A 19,686-nucleotide genomic window follows, 5' to 3' on the forward strand; every position below is an offset into this window, starting at 1 on the left:
TGAATTGAAGTATAATTCAATAATTCATAGCCTATAATATGCATGTTGAATGCAAGGGTTAATATATAAATACTGTGAAATTCATTATCATTCGTGTCAGATACAAATCAAAGTGGCCTCCGTGGGTATAGGTAAACTGTGAATCTAAATGTTAATAGAAGTATTTATTTTCTATATGCACACTTTGGCATAATCAGAACATAGTTGGGTAACAGTCATGGATATTTTCTATGTTGATGAAAAACTTTTTGTTTGTCATCTGAAAACTCAGTAGAATGTTTTTTTGCCTACACTATAGCATGTATGTAGATCAGACAAATTTTTCTATTTCTGTCTATTTTGGAGTGGTTGGAAAAACTTCTGGATGGTCCTTGTACTTTATCATGTTTGTACGAACTGTCTGGAGCAGACATGGAATGTCTACTCTTAGTCATAAGGCCAAATAAAAATATATGTGTGGTTCCAGTAACCCTACCGTCCCTACTTTTTCAGCTTAAAAATAGCCTACCCTAAAGATTTTATTGTCATTTTTCATTAAGCACTGTTAAAGTCAGAATGTTGCTCCCATAGAGTCAATGTAAAAAAAAAAAAAAAAATTAAAAAAAATCCCTACCTACCTACCCTAACTTTTTTTCAGATGTAACTGGAACCACACATACTTTTTTATTTGGCCTAAAAACATGAACTTATGCTACACTGTGGAAAGACTTGAAGTTTTTGTATTCAAACTTTCTTTTAACAAATCTGAGGTTCAATTTGAATGACCTGGAGTTGAGTGACCACAGTTGCAGGTTTAATTCCAAAAATCACCTCAGTTGAAGTGGAAGAAAAAAGTTTCAAATGATTATCCATGAATTAACATAGAAAGTCTGACACCTTTTATACAGCATATTCATTTCAAACAAGCTAAATATTTGAGGTCCTGCTGGGGAAAAAATGGCTCTAAAAAATTAAAGGTCCCTAACTCCACATGTTTGAATTGACAGTTTACCTTCCATTACAGATTTAAGAGCTAGTTCAGGAAACTGAATTTTCCAGTTGAGGGGATGTCTCCCTGGGATTTGATGTTCAGGCTTGTATTTCTTGTAGTATGTAAAACCTCCTCCTGTTTTCATCATCTTGTCTGCATGGTAACTACAAAAGGCAACACAAAATGTATACAAAATGTGTCTTTCTATGTTGTCATGTTACACTATTGTTTCAGATCAGGATGAAGGTTGGTACCTATTTTAACGTTCAAACCCTTTGCATTTGTTTGCACCTGTACTTAGTCAGGAATCAAATGTTCAGTAGTTGTCATTTGTTGATGTGGTTCATAAGTGTTTCTCTTTTTTTGTTGTTTAAATAGATTAGACGGTTAATTTAGACCGTTGGTTTTCCCGTTTAATGGTTTAACACTAGTCATTGTAACTGAATAAAAACTGAAAAAAACTTTTAATGACAGATACAGTCTTATACATACTGTGGCATCGAGCTTTGTTCACATCCATAACAAAGTCCTGCCCTCCTACAGCCAGTACAGAATCCTGGGAAGTTATAAATAGCATCTCTCTTGTCCGTTTGCTTCATAAACCTTTTGTGTAGTAATATGGTATTCACTATCTGAAAGTAGTTCTTTGGTTCCGCCAAAATCTCTTGTCGCAGGAAAGACAGTGATGGTATATTCGGTAAATTTCTGATACTGAAAAAAAGATAAAAAAAACTTCATTTCTCTTTTTGGATGAAAACACAAAATACAATAGTAAAAATAGTTGTATTGAAAAGAACTTTTTACACTTTTTGATGTTTAGGCCTAAAATAAAATATTGTTTGTTTCCCCAATCCCAATCGACCTTGCAAAAATGGTGCTACTAATATTATTTTATTCATTTCCAATTTTCAGGTTTGCCGGATCGACAGTTATTGTTACACCTTTTTGGAAAAAATAAAATTATTTCCCTACCTACCTACCCACACCTGGCTTGGCAGGGTCGAAATTGGGGAAACAAACAATATATCAATTTAGGCCTTACATTTAACATGTTTACGGAACAGTAATTGCAACGCTACAATCTTTTGTGACTTCAATTTAATTTTCAATTTTTTTTTCACTTGTTAATAACATTTTACAAACAGGGATGATTCCAGGTGTTTTCAAATGGGTCCCTTGAACAGCAAATTGGGAATTTTTTTTCTGATTGGAAATTTTTTAAGCATAAAATCTAAGACGAAATAACATTATTTTCCTGAAAAACGGGAAATGTATATTATTAAGTTTAACCTGTACACTGATGTTTCATGTAAGTTGTAACATTTTGAATAATTCTGGATGGGCTAATGTTATTACATGAATATCATTGAACATGATGCACTAGTCTATTATCTTAGCTATAGTTACCTAGGCCTATTACAAAAACATATATTTCAGCTAACATAAACCACTGAAAAAAATCATTCATCTGGTATTTTTTCAACAGCAGGTCATCTCTATAAATTTACCTGAATTCAAATGGATTTCAAATTGAACTGGTCAATTGTTGAATTCAGAAAAGCAATTACAAAAGTTCATATACTTGATTGATAAGATATTTAAAGCATTGAACCAGTGTTCTTTAAAATTATTTAGATCATCTTCAAAACTTTTGAAATAGTTCAATAATGATGACATCGTATTTCATGAATGGTCTATCATCAACATTATTTTCAAAAAACGCTCAAACTTTTGTCTTTTGAGGAAATAATTTCTTATACAAAACAAGTTTTCATCATATTATATAACCGGCTCTGCTGGGTGATCTGCTTTTACGAGATTGGCGTCCATTAAACCTTATCCATCAATGTTATATCAAAATTTGAATTTGCTCTCTGCCGAGGTCTGCTTTGACACTCATTTTTATCAACCTGCTGTGCGATCTGCTTTTACAAGATCCAATACTCCCATAACATATTAATCAATTGTATTTGGCTGCTAAAATTGTTTCCCTCATGTTGACATAAATAAATCGTTGTTACTAAGATGCGATTGTAAACAGCATTCTTATCTGGATTTTAAAACGTTTTGACAACAAACTATGAAAAATTATAGTTGCCTTAATCGGTGACAGAAACTTTTCCGGAAATATCGATTTTTATTTTATTTTCCTGAATTGGGAATTCATTTTCATGTACATTTTTTTGGGGCCGCTGGCCAATTTAAGGGCCACTCAGCGGCCCTAAACTATAAAGTGGATTCATCCCTGACAAATGTAATGTGTAATGCAAATCATTACTTTTCAAAAGTAACTGTAATGTAATGCATTACTTTGATAAATGCATCTTATTGTAATTGTAATATAATGCATGGTTTTGTCAAAGTAATTGTAATGTAATTCATTACTTTGATAAATGCTTGTAATTGTAATTGTAATATAATGCATGGTTTTGTCAAAGTAATTGTAATGTAATGTATTACTTTGATAAATGCATGTAATTGTAATTGTAATATAATGCATGGTTTTGTCAAAGTAATTGTAATGTAATGTATTACTTTGATAAATGCATGTAATTGTAATTGTAATATAATGCATGGTTTTGTCAAAGTAATTGTAATGTAATGTATTACTTTGATAAATGCATGTAATTGTAATTGTAATATAATGCATGGTTTTGTCAAAGTAATTGTAATGTAATGTATTACTTTGATAAATGCATGTAATTGTAATTGTAATATAATGCATGGTTTTGTCAAAGTAATTGTAATGTAATGCATTACATTGCAATGTAATTTGCCTCATGTCTGATCACCAACATAAGACTCTTAATTCTATCATAGTACTGTAAAACATATGTTAGAGTGATTTCTCATCATTTTACAAAGACAAAACAAAATCAAATTGTTGACTCATTTGATAATATTATGAACTTTATAACATAAAAATCAGTGATCCAGGCAAATATTTTTTTTCTTCTGAAAACTGTTAAATAAAAATTAAAATAAAGCAAGAATAATTTAGTAGATACATACCTCTGTTGTACAAAAGCCACATCATCAACATCGACTTCCTAAAAATGTAACATTATATAAAAATAAAATAAGACATAAGTTAGGGAGCTACCATTTGATTTTTATGGGGGGGCTAGGATGAAATTTGAAAAAAATAGGCAGGACAGGAGTTTTGAGTTAAAAAAAAAGGCAGGATGAGACACCTGCAAAAAAAAAAGTCAGGACGACAATTTAGGCAAAAAAAGTCAGGATAAACTAAAAAAAAAAAAGGCAGGACCGAACAGAGTGAAAAATAAAAAGGCAGGACAGAGATTATAGCTAAAAAAAAAAAGCAGGACAAAATTTTTCATCCTAGCCCCCCCCCCCCCCCCCCCATAAAAATCATCAATGATAAACTAACAGTGAATCTCTTCAGACAGTGTACTTTTTCCTTTTGGAATTATATGGACTTGTTATTATTATATGGACAAAAAATCTTTGGACTCTTTTTTTAATTCAGTAATGAAGATAGTTGATATTCGAATACAACATTTTAAAGAACATTTTACCCTCAACAAAAACTATAAAAACCCTATTTCGCGTATCAAAAATAAACTAACAGAACTAGCCAAGGAATTTGTTTTTGTCCAGGCTGATAAAGCTGCTAATAATATCATTATTGTTTGACGTAAATTTTATATAGAGGTTCTGCAAAAGGAAATCACCAATTCACCAACATTCCAACTGACTTCATTTTCAGAAAACGACATCTGTAACAAACATAAACTTTTAGCTACTTCTTTACAAGCAGAACCAAACACAATGAAAGTCCCAACTATGTACTGGCTTCCGAAGCTGCACAAAAAACCTTACAAATATAGATTTATTTCATCTTCCAGCCATTGTTCAACTACTAAATTGTCTGTTTTACTTACTAGCACACTTGGTACAATAAAAAACCTGATAATAAATTGTTCAAATAAGGCCTTTGAAAATAGTGGAATTAATTACTTTTGGAGTGTCAAAAACTCGTTGGAAGTACTTGATAAATTGCATGCATATATTGGTGATTTTGAATCTGTTCAAAGTTTTGATTTTTCTACCCTATATACCACTTTGCCTCATATTCTTATTAAGAAAAAATTCACATCCCTAATTAACTGGGCATTTAAAAAGTCGGAATGCGAGTACATATGTTCAAACTCTTTTAGATCATTTTTTAGTAGCAATAAACAAAAGAACTATGTCAATTGGACATGCTTTGATACTATTTATGCACTTGAATTTTTACTTGATAACATTTTTGTTCGCTTTGGAGATTCCGTATATCGTCAAGTTATTGGAATTCCAATGGGGACTAACTGTGCACCACTTATTGCGGACCTGTTTTTGTATTGTTATGAGTTACAATTTATGACTAAAATTAGCAAAGACCCATCAAAACAACATTTGATACAAAAATTTAACAATACTTTTAGATATTTGGATGATATATTGGCTCTAAATAATGACGACTTCAGTATGTATACTAAAGAAATTTATCCTGTAGAACTTACTTTAAATAAAGCTAATGATAACAATGACCACTGCCCTTTCCTCGATCTTGATATCTATATCATAAACGGGAAGCTTAATACAAAAATTTATGATAAAAGAGATGATTTTTCATTTCCTATTGTTAATTATCCATTTTTAGATGGTGACGTTCCCTTGTCACCATCTTATGGTGTTTATATATCTCAACTTGTACGATTCGCTCGTGTATGTAACAATGTATTAGATTTTAGCGAGAGAAATTTATGTATTACTGAAAAATTATTACACCAGGGTTTTCGATATCACAAACTGGTCAAAACATTTACTAAATTTTATCACCGGTATAAGGAAATAATTCGTAAATATAACTCAACATGCAGACATCTTATACGTTCAGGTATTTCACATCCAAAATTTTATGGAAATATTCTTTATAAAGCACAAAAATGTCAGTATTCTCCTCAGAAACTAACAAAACCTTTAAATAGACTTATTAAAAGGGGATATAGTTACGATACTGTTGTCAGGTCATTAAAGATTGCATATTTTGGCTTTAACATTGATTCACTGATAGGGTCTTTGCATCGGAACTAAACACATTTATTTCTAAAAAAACAGTTGTTGGCATGACACGGGTTATGTTCTTCTCATATATTTTATGATAGTATGATACTAAACCCCTAACGGGAGGGATTGTACCTGATATTCATATGATGAAGACATAATCTTTCAATCAGTTTAATTGAGGTCTGGAGCTGGCATGTCAGTTAACTGCTAGTAGTCTGTTGTTATTTATGTATTATTGTCATTTTATTTATTTTCTTTTGTTACATCTTTTGACATCAGACTCGGACTTCTCTTGAACTGAATTTTAATGTGCGTATTGTTATTGTTTTACTTTTCTACATTGGCTAGAGGTATAGGGGGAGGGTTGAGATCTCATAAACATGTTTAACCCCGCCGCAATTTTGCGCCTGTCCCAAGTCAGGAGCCTCTGGCCTTTGTTAGTCTTGTATGATTTTAAATTTTAGTTTCTTGTGTATAATTCGGAGTTTAGTATGACGTCCATTATCACTGTACTATTATGCATATTTTAGGGGCCAGCTGAAGGACACCTACGGGTGCGGGAATTCTCGCTACATTGAAGACCCATTGGTTGCCTTCGGCTGTTGTTTGCTCTATGGTCGGGTGGTTGTCGCTTTGACATATTCACCATTTCCTTTCTCAATTTTATTGTGTAAAATTTCCATGTCAAGTTTCCATGGAATAATCACACTGTATAGCAATTATATGTTTACACCTCAGTAATCAGTATACAGGTATAGTATCATAAAGACATCTTTTAATTGAAAAATGAATTATCACAGAACTTAACCTTTGTGAAAGTGCAAAGATTTTTTTATGACATATAAAAAACTTTTAAAAGCGAATAATAATTTCTAGTTACATGCCTGTTTTAACCTAAATATATACCAAGAGATATAATTTACACCGCCACATTCTGTATGTGCCTGTTCCAAGTCAGGTGACTGTAATTCAGTTTGTTGTCGTTTTTTGCTGTACATGCTGTATATTAGTTTTCTTGTTTGAATTGTTTTACATTGTCTTATCGGAGCCTTTTATAGCTGACTATGCGGTATGGGCTTTACTCATTGTTGAAGGCCGTACGGTGACCTATAGTTGTTAATGTCTGTGTCATTTTGGTCTTTTGTGGATAGTTGTCTCATTGGCAATCATACCATATCTTCTTTTTTATATTATATTTGGTTTTCGTTTATAATATTTTGTACATTTATTAGGCCATTTTCTCTTTTGAATTGTTTTACATTAGTGATTACATCTAGGCCCTTAATAGGACTATGCAGTATAAGCCCATTAAGGGTAGTAATGCCTTTAATTATCAGGCATCAAAACAATAATTTCCGGCTACAGTTTGCGTCAAAAAGGTTAAAATTTTACCGTGATTTGTCAAAATATCCTTATTGTGATTCATCAGAAGTCTCAAATAATTATTGGAAAAAAATTAATCTGATGTGTAAAACACAGTGGATTTTTTAGTGTCTAAAATAAGTGTACATTGTGCTATGCACCCAAAATTACATTCGGCAAGAATTTTTACCGTTATTCATCATGAAGGTTCCCCCATTACTACCCTCTAGTATGGGTTTACTCATTCAGTCATTGCTGAGAGCTGTATTGTGACCTCTAGTTGTTTTAACTGCTAGGTCAATTGGTCTCTTGTGTAGAAGTGTTTCATATTCATGATATTGGCAACAATGAGGGGCCTGATGCGGGGGTCTCATCACGATTCACGAGTTGATTTTTTTGTCAATCACGATCGATTCACAGAAAATAATTTTTTCCATGATCACAGATCACGAAAATATAAATAAAAAAAAATCTGTAGAAAAACGGATCACGAAGAACGAAAATAACCCGTCAGGCCCCTCAATAATACCACTGGCAATGTCATTTTTTTTCTAATTTATAATTTACCTAGCTCTTGATCTATGAAAGGGGGCACTGACTGTCAAAATAGGGGCCCGCTACAGTGCTTCAGTGAGTCACTCCATATATGATCATCCATTTTTTTTCTAGAAAGGGGGGCCCGCCCACCCATGCAGCCCCCTTTTTTTCTCCCCTTTTTGGATCTCATGATATCTTTGCCCCTGTAAGGTTATAGGTTTGGCTACAAGGGTTGTTTTGTCATTCCTGTACAAATTGTCAAAAAAGTGGTTATATTTTACGCTCTGTACAGTACTGTTTCAACTGTGAGAAAGGCTTTGCTGTTCTTCATACTTAATTTTGGCGGGAATTAAGAAGATGTTCATGGGAGATAACTCTAATTTTTCATGTATAACTGGAACATCTTTTTTATATTTTTTGCATATTTTATGCATTGGTTATTGAAGGTTTCATTGAAGAAAATAATTTAAAGGCCTGTTGAAATGTTCCGTTAACTTTGACCTTGAGTTGCCTTAATTACAGTGACAGTTTCAGGGTACCCCCCCCCCCCCCCCAAACCCCCCAACCGGTGGAAGTTGGGTGATAGAAATATGGTTAATATATATTTTCACGTAACATTTGAATTTTCTTGCTCTCAAACTAGTAATATATATTTTCACGTAACATTTGAATTTTCTTGTTCTCAAACTAGTAAGAGGGGTACGGTCCGGGGTTCGTGCTGATCAGCCTTAACTTGAGTTGTCTTTGTAGACTGACTTGGTGTTTTTTTTGCTGGTTTTTTGGGGGTTTTTTTTATGATTACTCAGTTTGTCACAGTTTGTTACAGGATAGTAGTCTCAGATAGACGATAGAATTACCCTAGAACCATAAATGTCACTGAAGCTTACATTCAATATAAGAACTTTTATCTAAATAAATTAGCACACACATCAACGTACACGTACATGATATACATTAACTAACAAACAACAAATCCAATGGACACGTGTTCATCAGTCACGTTAGAAACAATTTATTCTGGATTTATTTCTCTTTGCCATTGCAGGTGCAGATGAGCTTTTATGTTCAAATACCAATTTAAATTCGAGTACTTATAAAAACTCATTTTCTCTTACGTAACTCGCGAGAATAATAAGATATTAAAACATTCATTTCATGGGAATTATGTTCTCTTTTTCCTTTTATGAAGCTCATCTTGATAATACTTATATGCTATACTTTGTCATGCTTGATACTATGTTTGATACTTACATAACCATAGCATATAACATGTTCTTATTAACTTTAAGTGCCCGATATCTCAGATGTTTGGGGTTGATTAAGTCTCAGTCTGGACCATACATGTAAAGACATAAACTGCCTGGACTAAAAAAAACTGTGTGCGAAGGACAAAGTTTTTTTGTTTTTTTTGTAAAATACTTACAACAATTTTTGTTGCAGTTGTTTTTGTAGTTCTTGACAATTGGTTTATGTCACCTTTTAACCTGTCTCTGAATTTTGCTAAAGGAGGAGCTGCACGTGAGTAGTCAGGTCTTGCCGGTGGAGGTGCGTGAGGTAGTCTCCATTCGTCTGATGTCAAAGCCTGTTTCGTCTGCTTAATGTTTTGTCTGGCTCTATAAATAGCTTCTTGAAGATGAGTAAACGTGTCAAGACGTCTACCGGTAACGTCTTTTATAACAATATGTGGAAGTTTTTCCTGTTTGACATGTTCAGTTCGATTATGTCCGTCTCGATGAAAACTTCTAGAAGGTAGACGATAATCCGATTCAAAAATTTGAAAATCCTTCCGTTGATCGAAATCAGTTCCTGCCATTACTGAATTATTTCCTTCTGTTTTAATTGAAAAGCTCAATACTTTATTGTTGTACAATTGATTCCTGCATTGACTATTTTAATCAATCTGTGAAAATTATATTATCCTTATTGACACTAAATTTATTCATTAATGATGGCTAAGCCATTCATACAGCGTATAGATTTTTAGAAGTCCAGACTAAATTTTCAATGAATACACAATATTTTCAATTAATCCTGTGACACAAATGGATTAATACAATAAGAATCTATTTGAAAACGGCATTATGATATTGTTGGAATTCTTCTTGGTGCCTACAAAATAAAATTAGAATATTTATAATAATATTGCAACAACTAACTCTATATAATGAATGTAAACATCCATTACATCCAAAAAGTAATTGGTTCTCAGAAGAGGACATTTCTCAGGCTATAAAAAAGTAAAATAACAAAAAATCCGTAATCAAATGGCAAATTCAAAAGCACAAACATATCAAACGAACGGATAACAACTGTCATATTCCTAACTTGGTGGAGGCATTTCTTATGCAGAAAAAGAAGGGTTTTAATCTGTTTTGTTTGCGAACTTCGCTGGAAACACGCGAACGACTATACCACCAAGGTCGCATAGAGCTTTGTATTAACCTCATATCTGACAGCAGCTCAAATGGACGTTTCAGAGTTCTGAGATACATAATAACCAGTTCGTGGTGGTCTGTCCGTCTTTCACTTAGTTTTTTCTTCAATTTGCGGTCGTTATATCATCTGTATTTTGTTTTTATCTGTTGCTATTAATTAAACTTGTGTCACTGACTCGGCTTCCTGAATCAACTTTATAATGTAGTGATAGCAGAAGATAATTTAAATCAATATATCCTTAATTGAGTGCATTGCTTCCGTAACGATGGAAATATTCATGCATTTGTTTGATGTTATCTTGGAGTGGCTTATTTGTGAGTTTAATGCCTCTCTTTTTGTTTTACTGTGGTGTTACAACGTTTACAGGAGCACAATGTATACGAAACGCGGAAGTGCTACTTGCTGAAATTGTGTGCATGCTCAATACTTTTAAAATCCTATAAAACCATAAAAATAAATTATATTCTTATAATTACAGTTTAATGATGCAATAGGAAATTACGAGTTTAATAGAGCATTTCTTTTGTTTTGTTTTAAATATTCGAATACATTTTGTAACGTTGCGTTTAGTCATTATATAAGAAGACGTGGGTATGAGTGCCAATGAGACAACTCTCCAGTTAACCAACTTGATGAACCGACTTACTAAATTGATTGTTTAATATGTTCCGCTTGTCTTGAGTGCATGAAAAATTTGTCGCTTAACTTATAGCAAATAGCAATTGTATTTATCATTAGTATTTAGGAAGATACGACCACTATCAACATTGTTCATTGCAACTTAAAATGATTAAAATGACAAAGTTTTGTGTCCTGAATCGGCTTACTATAATATTGCCACAACGAGCAATAATGAATATATGCAACTTTGATTTTGGACAATAGCGAATATTTTACGTAGAGTACATATTTTTTTTTTTATAAATTACAATCTTTGTTTCAACTTAACTAACAGGATTGATGTTGTAAACTTTCAACGGTATATTTTAATCAGTGTAGATATGCACCCTAACAAAACAATTTGAAAATATACAATGTGTTTCCATCGACTTTGTTGAGAGTAAATAAAAATGTGTCTCACCATGGTGTATACTGCAATTTCCCTGCCAAAATCCGCCTTATTTTCATTCAATCCATGTACACAATTTTAAAGACCTATCACATTAAATAATGCACACCCGTTTTACATCACAAGGCTGCACCTTTAAAGTCAACACAGTTTAACTTCAAAATATTGAATAAAAGTATTTTTCTATTGTTACATAAATACAACTATCATCAAATTAATTATCCAAAAATTGTTTGAATTAAAAATATTGATTTCCGATTCGTGATAAACAAGTGTTTTTGAAAAAAGACATGTGCTATAGACATGACGAATTAGTCCGAATAACTGTTAAATATAATTTTTGTATTTTTATTCGCAGCTTTGACAGTTTGATTAAGTTTCCCTGTTGTTATATTTTAAAGGTAAAATTGAGTGAAGTTAATTGAAAACCCAGTTATGACGCCCGTGTTTTCGACAGATTGAATTTTTTGAAAGTTATTGATGCTTAAATACATAAAAAGATCAATATAGCTAAAGATGACTTTTCAGCTAATATAAGTATACTATTTATCCTTTTGTGTGGTGGCGACTTAAAAAACATAAAATCAAATTAAACCACAAGTCTTGGGCTTATACTGCTGTACTTAGAATATATATGTTATAATTAAAACGTTTAAATATACTGAAAGGGTGCCTTTAATGCAGAAATGTGTTCTTGTAAAGTAAACAAAAATATTTTTGCAGTGCGGTTATTAGGGCACAGTGTGTGTGTGTGTGTTTGCTTGCTTGTATTTTTAAGGGACGGAGTGGGGGACAAATAAGGCATTTGCATAAACTTGTTGAAAAACTGTAAATATATCTTTTGTTTTCACTGTGAAGAAATAGACACAAAAATGTAAAACGTAGTTTTTTCTATCGAAAATTTAGGGCATAATAAAAACAGTGTCATTTCTTAAAACACATGTTTTTGTTCGTGTATATATATTTAATTGGAGAAAATGACGAAAATACGTTGTTTTGCCATGTTGTTATCCGTCTTTCTGTTGTCTGGAGGTTTTAATTGTCCTTTTGATTTCTTAACTCTTTATTGTCAAGATCGCGTCTTGAGAGCATATGCCGTTAGTATATTATATCCCAGCCATAAGTTGTCTTTTATTTTTTTTAGATTTTGCTTTTGTGTCGAATTTTCACCGATATACCACAATTCGTCTTTTGTTATAACTAACTGATCTTATAAATACACTCAAAGAACTGCGAACATGATATTCTTTGTACACGAATGAAAGGATAACTCTTATCTGTACTCGCTTACGCTTGCTCGAGAATTGATACAGTTATTATTATGTATACATACATTATGCAATGCAATTGATACTTTCCTTTTACAGTTCATAATTTCATGGACCTAAGATTTCAATTTAGATAACATAATATATGTAAATCTTTTAAGTTGTTTAAATGATTTATCTAATGGTATTTCTACACGAAAAATTGACACCGTGTGAAAAACAGAAATTTAATAACTCTGAAACTTGTCAATAACAAACTTTATAAAGATTTATCATTCTTTTATATACATTTTAATAAAAGTGACATAACAAGATAAAAATGTTATAAACTTTATATTTTTTATTCAACATTTATGTTTTTATATGGAACGCCGGTTATTGTTTTTCTCGGGTTGGGTTGAAAGCTGACCTTTATTTAAAAGCCCATGCAGCAAAAAATAAGAAAAAGTTATATCGGCCGTACCAAGAAGAGTATACCATTCACAAGATAGCAATTCATTTTAATAAATTGGGTTTTTTTTGTTTATGAGGGTCCTGGATTGAACGTCCAGTGGCAAACATTACATGAATTTTAGGACGAGTTACTGTACGAATATAATTCAATATCCAAAACTGTAAATGGTACTGTCTTATGATTTAGAGTCAATAACCACTTTTAAGTGACACCAAATCAAACAAGATAATATAAGGGGTTTCATATGTGTAGCAGGATCTGCTTGCCATAGCACCGGAGCATCACCGTTTCGACTAGTTGAAAAACCCTTTGGTTTCTTTTTCCGTCTCTTTATGGATCGAAAAAAAATTTGGGGGGAGAGGTGTTGGTTTTTTGCCCTTTAAAGTGCACAAACGCACAAAGTAAACATTAAAACTGAACGACTTATATAAAAGAACCACTGAGCTACAATGCATGGGTTGTATTCTTTGTTGAAAAATGTAACAATGCAGGTTACCAAGACTGACTTCAAAGTGTATATGAATTAACTATTTGGTATTGTTGAGAGTCCCAGGTGGCCGAATAATTTTAAGTTAAATATGATTTATTGCACTAAAATAATGATTTTAATTTATATCTACTCATGTTATCGTATTGTGCCTGTTACAAATATAATAGTTTCATTAAAGTTTACTCTACTTTGGTTCTCAATTAACATAATTTTGAACCATGCAGACTTCTCAAACGATCGATCAACCGATTGAATATATACATTTGATAGGTTTTATTAAGTTGATAACGGTATTATTAAATTTTATTAAAAAGATAGCTATCGAAATTGAAAAGATAAAATTATTCGATTTTTTCGCTTTTCAAATAATCTTACGTAAACTCTTTGTTCAAATTTTCATTTCTTTAAAAAATTTCAACAATCACGTTTCAAGGCTGAAAAGGATCATCTCTAATCATCGTCAATATATAATATAATTAAATAAAAAGCATGTCTAATGCTAGAATTATGTAAGAAGATAAGATTTATATATTTTTCTTCTTCTAAATTAAAGTACTCAACAAACTTACGCCTTCACAAAAGAATACAAAGAATCACAAATATTTATACATGCTGTTTGGTTTCCGAACACCCCGAACAACAAGAATCATTCAAGTTGTATTCTCTTTCAGAAAATTTAGTATTCAACGAAGATGAAATCCTCCCTTAGAAACGTATGCAATAGAAGACATCGAAGACATTCTCCCTTAGTAACGCTTTGAAAGAGTTTGGACGCAACGGAGAAAAAACATCCATTGGAAACACTTTGAAAAAGGGAAGCAACAAAGAAGAAACACTATTTAGGAAATGCTTTGAAAGTGGACGCAACAGAGATAAATTACCCCCTTAGTCTTTAGTCTTTAGTGGGTATCAACTTGACACTATAATCTCTGTATTTAGATCACTCTGGTAATTTTATGTTGCTAACGTATAAAATTCTTAGATATCTCCCTATTAAAAATAAAAAAAAAGTTGTTCAAGTGAGTGTTTGGTATAGCTGCTATTTCAGGGTTTTTATTGTTTCTTTTACTTTTATACACATTGACTATAGACACATCAAGGTTTGTGTGATCACAAAACTGGAATAACAGTACCACATTTTGTGCCTGCACCAAGTCAAGCTTTCTGAACTATGTGTTGTTCGTTGTTGTTATTTATATAGAATCAAGAAGATGTGCTATGTTTGCCAATAAGGCAACACTAATGGGCAGATCAAGCCACATAGAACACCATGACAAGTTCACATAAATAAAAAGATAATAATGAAAAATTGATAATCGAAAAAAGGGGGTTCAAACCCCCACCACCACCCACTCTAAAACATCTACCAACAACCCTCAACCAGAGACCAGTTAATGTGGATTTAGTAAATATATATAGGGTACTTCAACAATCGTTCGTCGTACCTTTGGGGGGGGGGGAGGGGTAGGTACTTCCTGTATTTTTAGTGGTATGAATGCCGCAAAACAGGGTTCCTTTTCATGCCCTGTTGATTTGAACAGGGTCGCTTTTTCATGCCCTGCTGGTGAGAACGGGTTTTTTTTTAATCAAAAATTTGTCTAGTACAGGATCGCTTATTCAACTGTTTAAAATACAGTCTAGAACCCGGGTCTATAACAGGATCTATTTTATACGGTCTAGAACAGGGTATACATTTTCTGAGTGTGTCTAAACAGGGTATGTTTTTCAATATGTGTTTAGAACAGGGTATGTTTTTCAAGGTTTTCTGGTTAGAACAGGGTATGATTTGACATGTGCTGTCGGCACAGTTATACTCGAAGGGATAGCCAGTAACACCCCCCCCCCCACCCCCCCCCACACACACACACACCCCCGGGGCGTCGTACAATATTTTTTTCGGGAAGTAGGATTTTGGTGTGTCTATATGCACTACCGTAATTGTTGCAGTTATCATTTTTCTTGTATTATGTATTCTCAGAGTGATTCAACTAAAAAGTTATTCAAATTTAAAAAGTTACGTGTGCATGGTTTATTAAGTTCACGTTTCATAATTTGATTAAATAATACAATTACCTTAAACGAGTATTCAGATGACAACGGTGTTTGGTGTGTGTTAATAGGTGCATGTTTTTAGCTCATTTATATATTTATTCCCATGGTTGTTACAAGTATTTCTCAAACCACTTTTATCATAATATACTAAATCATGGCATAGTTTTGTCGAAAAATTTTAATACATGGATGAGATATGTCACGGTGTCATGAAAATCGTGTGTTAACCGTTTTGTGTCTTGATAAAATTGAGAATGGAAATGGAAAATATGTCAAAGAGACAACAACCCAACCAAAGAGTAGAAAACAGCCGAAGGCCGCCAATTGGTCTTCAAAATAGCGAGAATCCAACACCCGGGGGCTGTCCTCAGATGGATTCATAAATAAAATGTGTACTAGTTCAGTGAAAATGGACGTCATACTTAACTACTAAAAATATAAATGAACTAAAACTTAAAAAAAAACAAGACTAGCAAATGCCAGATACTCCTGACTTTGGGCAGGTGCAAAAATGCGGTGGGGTTAAATATGTTTTGTGACATCTCTACCCTCCTTCTATACCTCTAGCCAATGTAGAACAAAGAAACATACACCAATACGTACGGTAAAACTCGATTTAAAAGAAATCTGATAACTTAATTAAGTGCTAAGATAAGAATAAAAGAAAGGATCTCACCAATGTATTTGAAATTGAAATCCATATGCATAAATCGAAGCTAATAGATAGCCAATATTCCTTCAGCGTCAATTATCCAGTTAAATTATTTTTTTCACAAATGGACAATTGAACTCTTATATCACAATATTACCTATTCCCAATGTTTATTAATTCAAACAGTGTTACAACTAATGCAGTCGCTTTAAAAACCTTAACAGAAAAATCAATTCCATTTCAAAGATTTAAGTTCTCCACAACCAAACACAGCTATACAGTCTCTGCTCATAAGCAGGAAAATTCAATTTATTTTATTCATTTGTAGGTAGAATGATCAGTTCTCCACAACCAAACACAGCTATATAGTCTCAGCTCATAAGCAGGAAAATTCAATTTATTTTATTCATTTGTAGGTAGAATTACTCCCTAGTCAATAGATTATCATATCGAGTCAACTAGTTCATTACTGCGACTAAATAATAAATAAAACCATAAATATACCATCAAAGGAAATGTCCATATTGGAAATTATTGGTTTATTATCTGTTAATAATAATTTCAACACGCTATAAATGGGTAATGTCAATGATTAATCACCGTACGATTTATGTGTATTTAGTTTTTATAAAAATTATAGAAGAAATGCATGGACGTTACTTGAGGGTGGGCGATTTAATTTGTATTTTTAAATCTTAAGTTTTTGTCAAACTTTTAAACATTTTTTTTAAGTTGGTATATCTACGTCAAATTAAGTGTAAACATATATCTTGAATAAATACAAAAAGGTGGGTGGGTAAATAAAACTAAATATACATACATTTAAGGATCTTTATTCACAATTTCAACAGATTTACGTTTAATGTGTACTCGTAGTATATACAATTTCGCAATGTTGAAACAAGCGGAGACCTACTAGGACCTTGAAATTAATCTCTTAGTTTCTTACTGTTATGCTATAAGACTTACAGTAAAAAGATAATAAGCGAGGAAACGGATAAGAAAAAAAAATAATAAAGAAACAACTTTTCTATCTCAATGATTGATTGATTGATTGATTGATTGATGGTTGCTTAGCGTCCAGTGGCAAATATTTCCTGCATGTTTAGGACGAGGTAACAATAAATATAATTGGACATTCTTGAATAGAGGCCATCCGGGATGATGGTCGGGGAAATTTTGACTGTCACTGGAAAATGAGGGTATATTGGATAGGGACAGAAATTTTACCTAGCAACAGCCACCTACAGAGCCCTCAGAGAGTTGTTGCAACACAGAAAAGAAGATGAATAAAAGACAACAGTCTGCAAAGTTGCGCGAACCCTATCAAAACCGGCGCAGTTAGAAATAGAAACACGTAAAACATTTCACTAGTAAAACACATAACAAAATAAATATTTAACACTTACCTTTAATTTGAACATTTAAAATTTTCCAGTTTTATTTCATTGTACATAACATATGTAATAAAAATTGTTTATAACTGCTATGACTTCTTGAGAGTAATAGGTCTATATACATTTGTATTATATTAAATATGTCATAAATATTGTGGTATATGGCACTAGACAACAGTTTTATTGGGATTTAAGATGTTTAAAACATAAAAGCATGAAATAAAAACTCACTTTTCCAGCACGGTTTGTTTCAGGGAAGTAAACAAATAAAAAGGGGATGCTCGGGAGTTAAAGAATGTTCACAATTAACTTTGATACAGGCCCTAATGTCAAATGTTACATTAATTTTTAAATTTTAAAAGCAGATCCAGTTGTACCTCCTATATATAGTTTAAATAAATTAAATGATTACTGTGAAAACTGGCAACTTACAGTGAATACTAAAAAAAAGTACAACTATGACAGTAGGGCAATCAAAATGCAAAAAAAAGACAACTTCTATAAAAATAAACGGAGAAACATTAGAGGATGTTTCTGAATATAAATTTTTAGATAATGTTATAAAATGTAATGGTTCATTTATACAAAGTACACTAGACTTGTCACAAAAAGCTAGAAAAGTACTATTTTCTTTAAAGTCCTATACATCTTCTCTTGGAGAGCTGCCTATAAATGTTTCATGTAATCTATTTGAAACAATGGTAAAACCAATGTTAACATACAACTCTGAAGTATTTTATATGGACACATATATAACCTATTATAGAGCTAAAGAGAGAGCAAAGAAAACTAATCAGACAGTTGATAAGTTATCTTTTATTGACAAAAGTCCCACTGAAAAAGTTCACCTTTCATTCTGTAAGCATCTACTTGGAGTAAGAAAATCCTCGTCAAATATAGCAACACGAACAGAGCTTGGTCGACTCCCTATTGAAGAGTATTATATATACTCTCACAAACATTGCTATACTTTCCCGTCTGGAAACCCAAAATGTAAACCCCTTATTAAAAGAGGCGTCTGAAATGTGTAAAAAAAATGCACTCAGAGGGAATATATACATGGTTAGTTACCTTACTGATATTTTAACAGAATTAGATATTAATCCAGAAATAATAACAACTGTACAAAATACAGTTACAGCAATAAATAACATAAAAAAGCAAATTAAATCTTATTGCAATGTCTTTTTCAATAATCTATTTGGAAAAAAGATGGAGGACTTAAATGAAAGTAATAAAATTTTCCTATACAAAAATATTAAGATTAACTTGAAACAAGAATTTTACCTAAAACATAACCATTCTGACTCCAGAAAACTATTAACAAAATTCAGAATTAGCGAACACACTCTGTTAATAGAAAAGGGTAGACATCTTAAGATCCCTAGAGATCAGAGATATTGCAAATTCTGTAATGAGATAGAGGACGAAAAACACTTCCTTCTCAAATGCCCTAAATATAACTTTTATAGAAACAAATATTTTGACTTAATGAAAACCAATTCAGAGTGGAAAGATACTGTTAAAAAAAATAATACTAAACCCCAAATCTCACAGTCAAATTAAAAATACAGTTTCCTTTATAAGACAGTCATTAGAACTGAGGACGGGAGACCCAAAACAATAATTTGAACTGATACCTTTTGTATTTTAATATTGTATTGTGTATTTTTGTATATATGTTATGTTTGTCACAGATCATGTTTTTGGTTTATATGGCAATAAAATTATTTGATTTGATTGATTGATATATCCATGACGCGGACCTATCTCGCAGAACCTGCTTATCAGTATAATTATTTGTTCATTTGTTTTCTTAATATTATTTTTTTTACAGAAAATGATTGAAACAGGACGCATACCAAGCAAAACTCAATCATTGAAAAAAAAATCCCATGTCTTTCATTCCCGCTAACAGTTGTCTGA

General features: G+C 32.1%; 1 protein-coding gene across 1 annotated transcript in view; it reads right to left on the reverse strand.

Moving 5' to 3' along the window:
• LOC143053677 (uncharacterized) overlaps positions 1 to 11,698 on the reverse strand; it is a 76,597-nt gene extending 64,899 nt beyond the window's left edge. Inside the window, exons 1-5 of the mRNA XM_076226466.1 lie at positions 11,460 to 11,698; positions 9,366 to 10,051; positions 3,983 to 4,020; positions 1,463 to 1,681; positions 992 to 1,134 (exon numbers count right to left, since the gene is read on the reverse strand). Coding sequence (XP_076082581.1) covers positions 992 to 1,134; positions 1,463 to 1,681; positions 3,983 to 4,020; positions 9,366 to 9,755 — 790 coding nt within the window. The 5' untranslated portion in view covers positions 9,756 to 10,051; positions 11,460 to 11,698. The remainder of the gene's footprint in view (positions 1 to 991; positions 1,135 to 1,462; positions 1,682 to 3,982; positions 4,021 to 9,365; positions 10,052 to 11,459) is intronic.
• Positions 11,699 to 19,686: the final 7,988 nt, after the last annotated feature.

The sequence above is a fragment of the Mytilus galloprovincialis genome, chromosome 12 (genome assembly GCF_965363235.1).
Source record: "Mytilus galloprovincialis chromosome 12, xbMytGall1.hap1.1, whole genome shotgun sequence".
Classification (NCBI taxonomy): domain Eukaryota; kingdom Metazoa; phylum Mollusca; class Bivalvia; order Mytilida; family Mytilidae; genus Mytilus; species Mytilus galloprovincialis.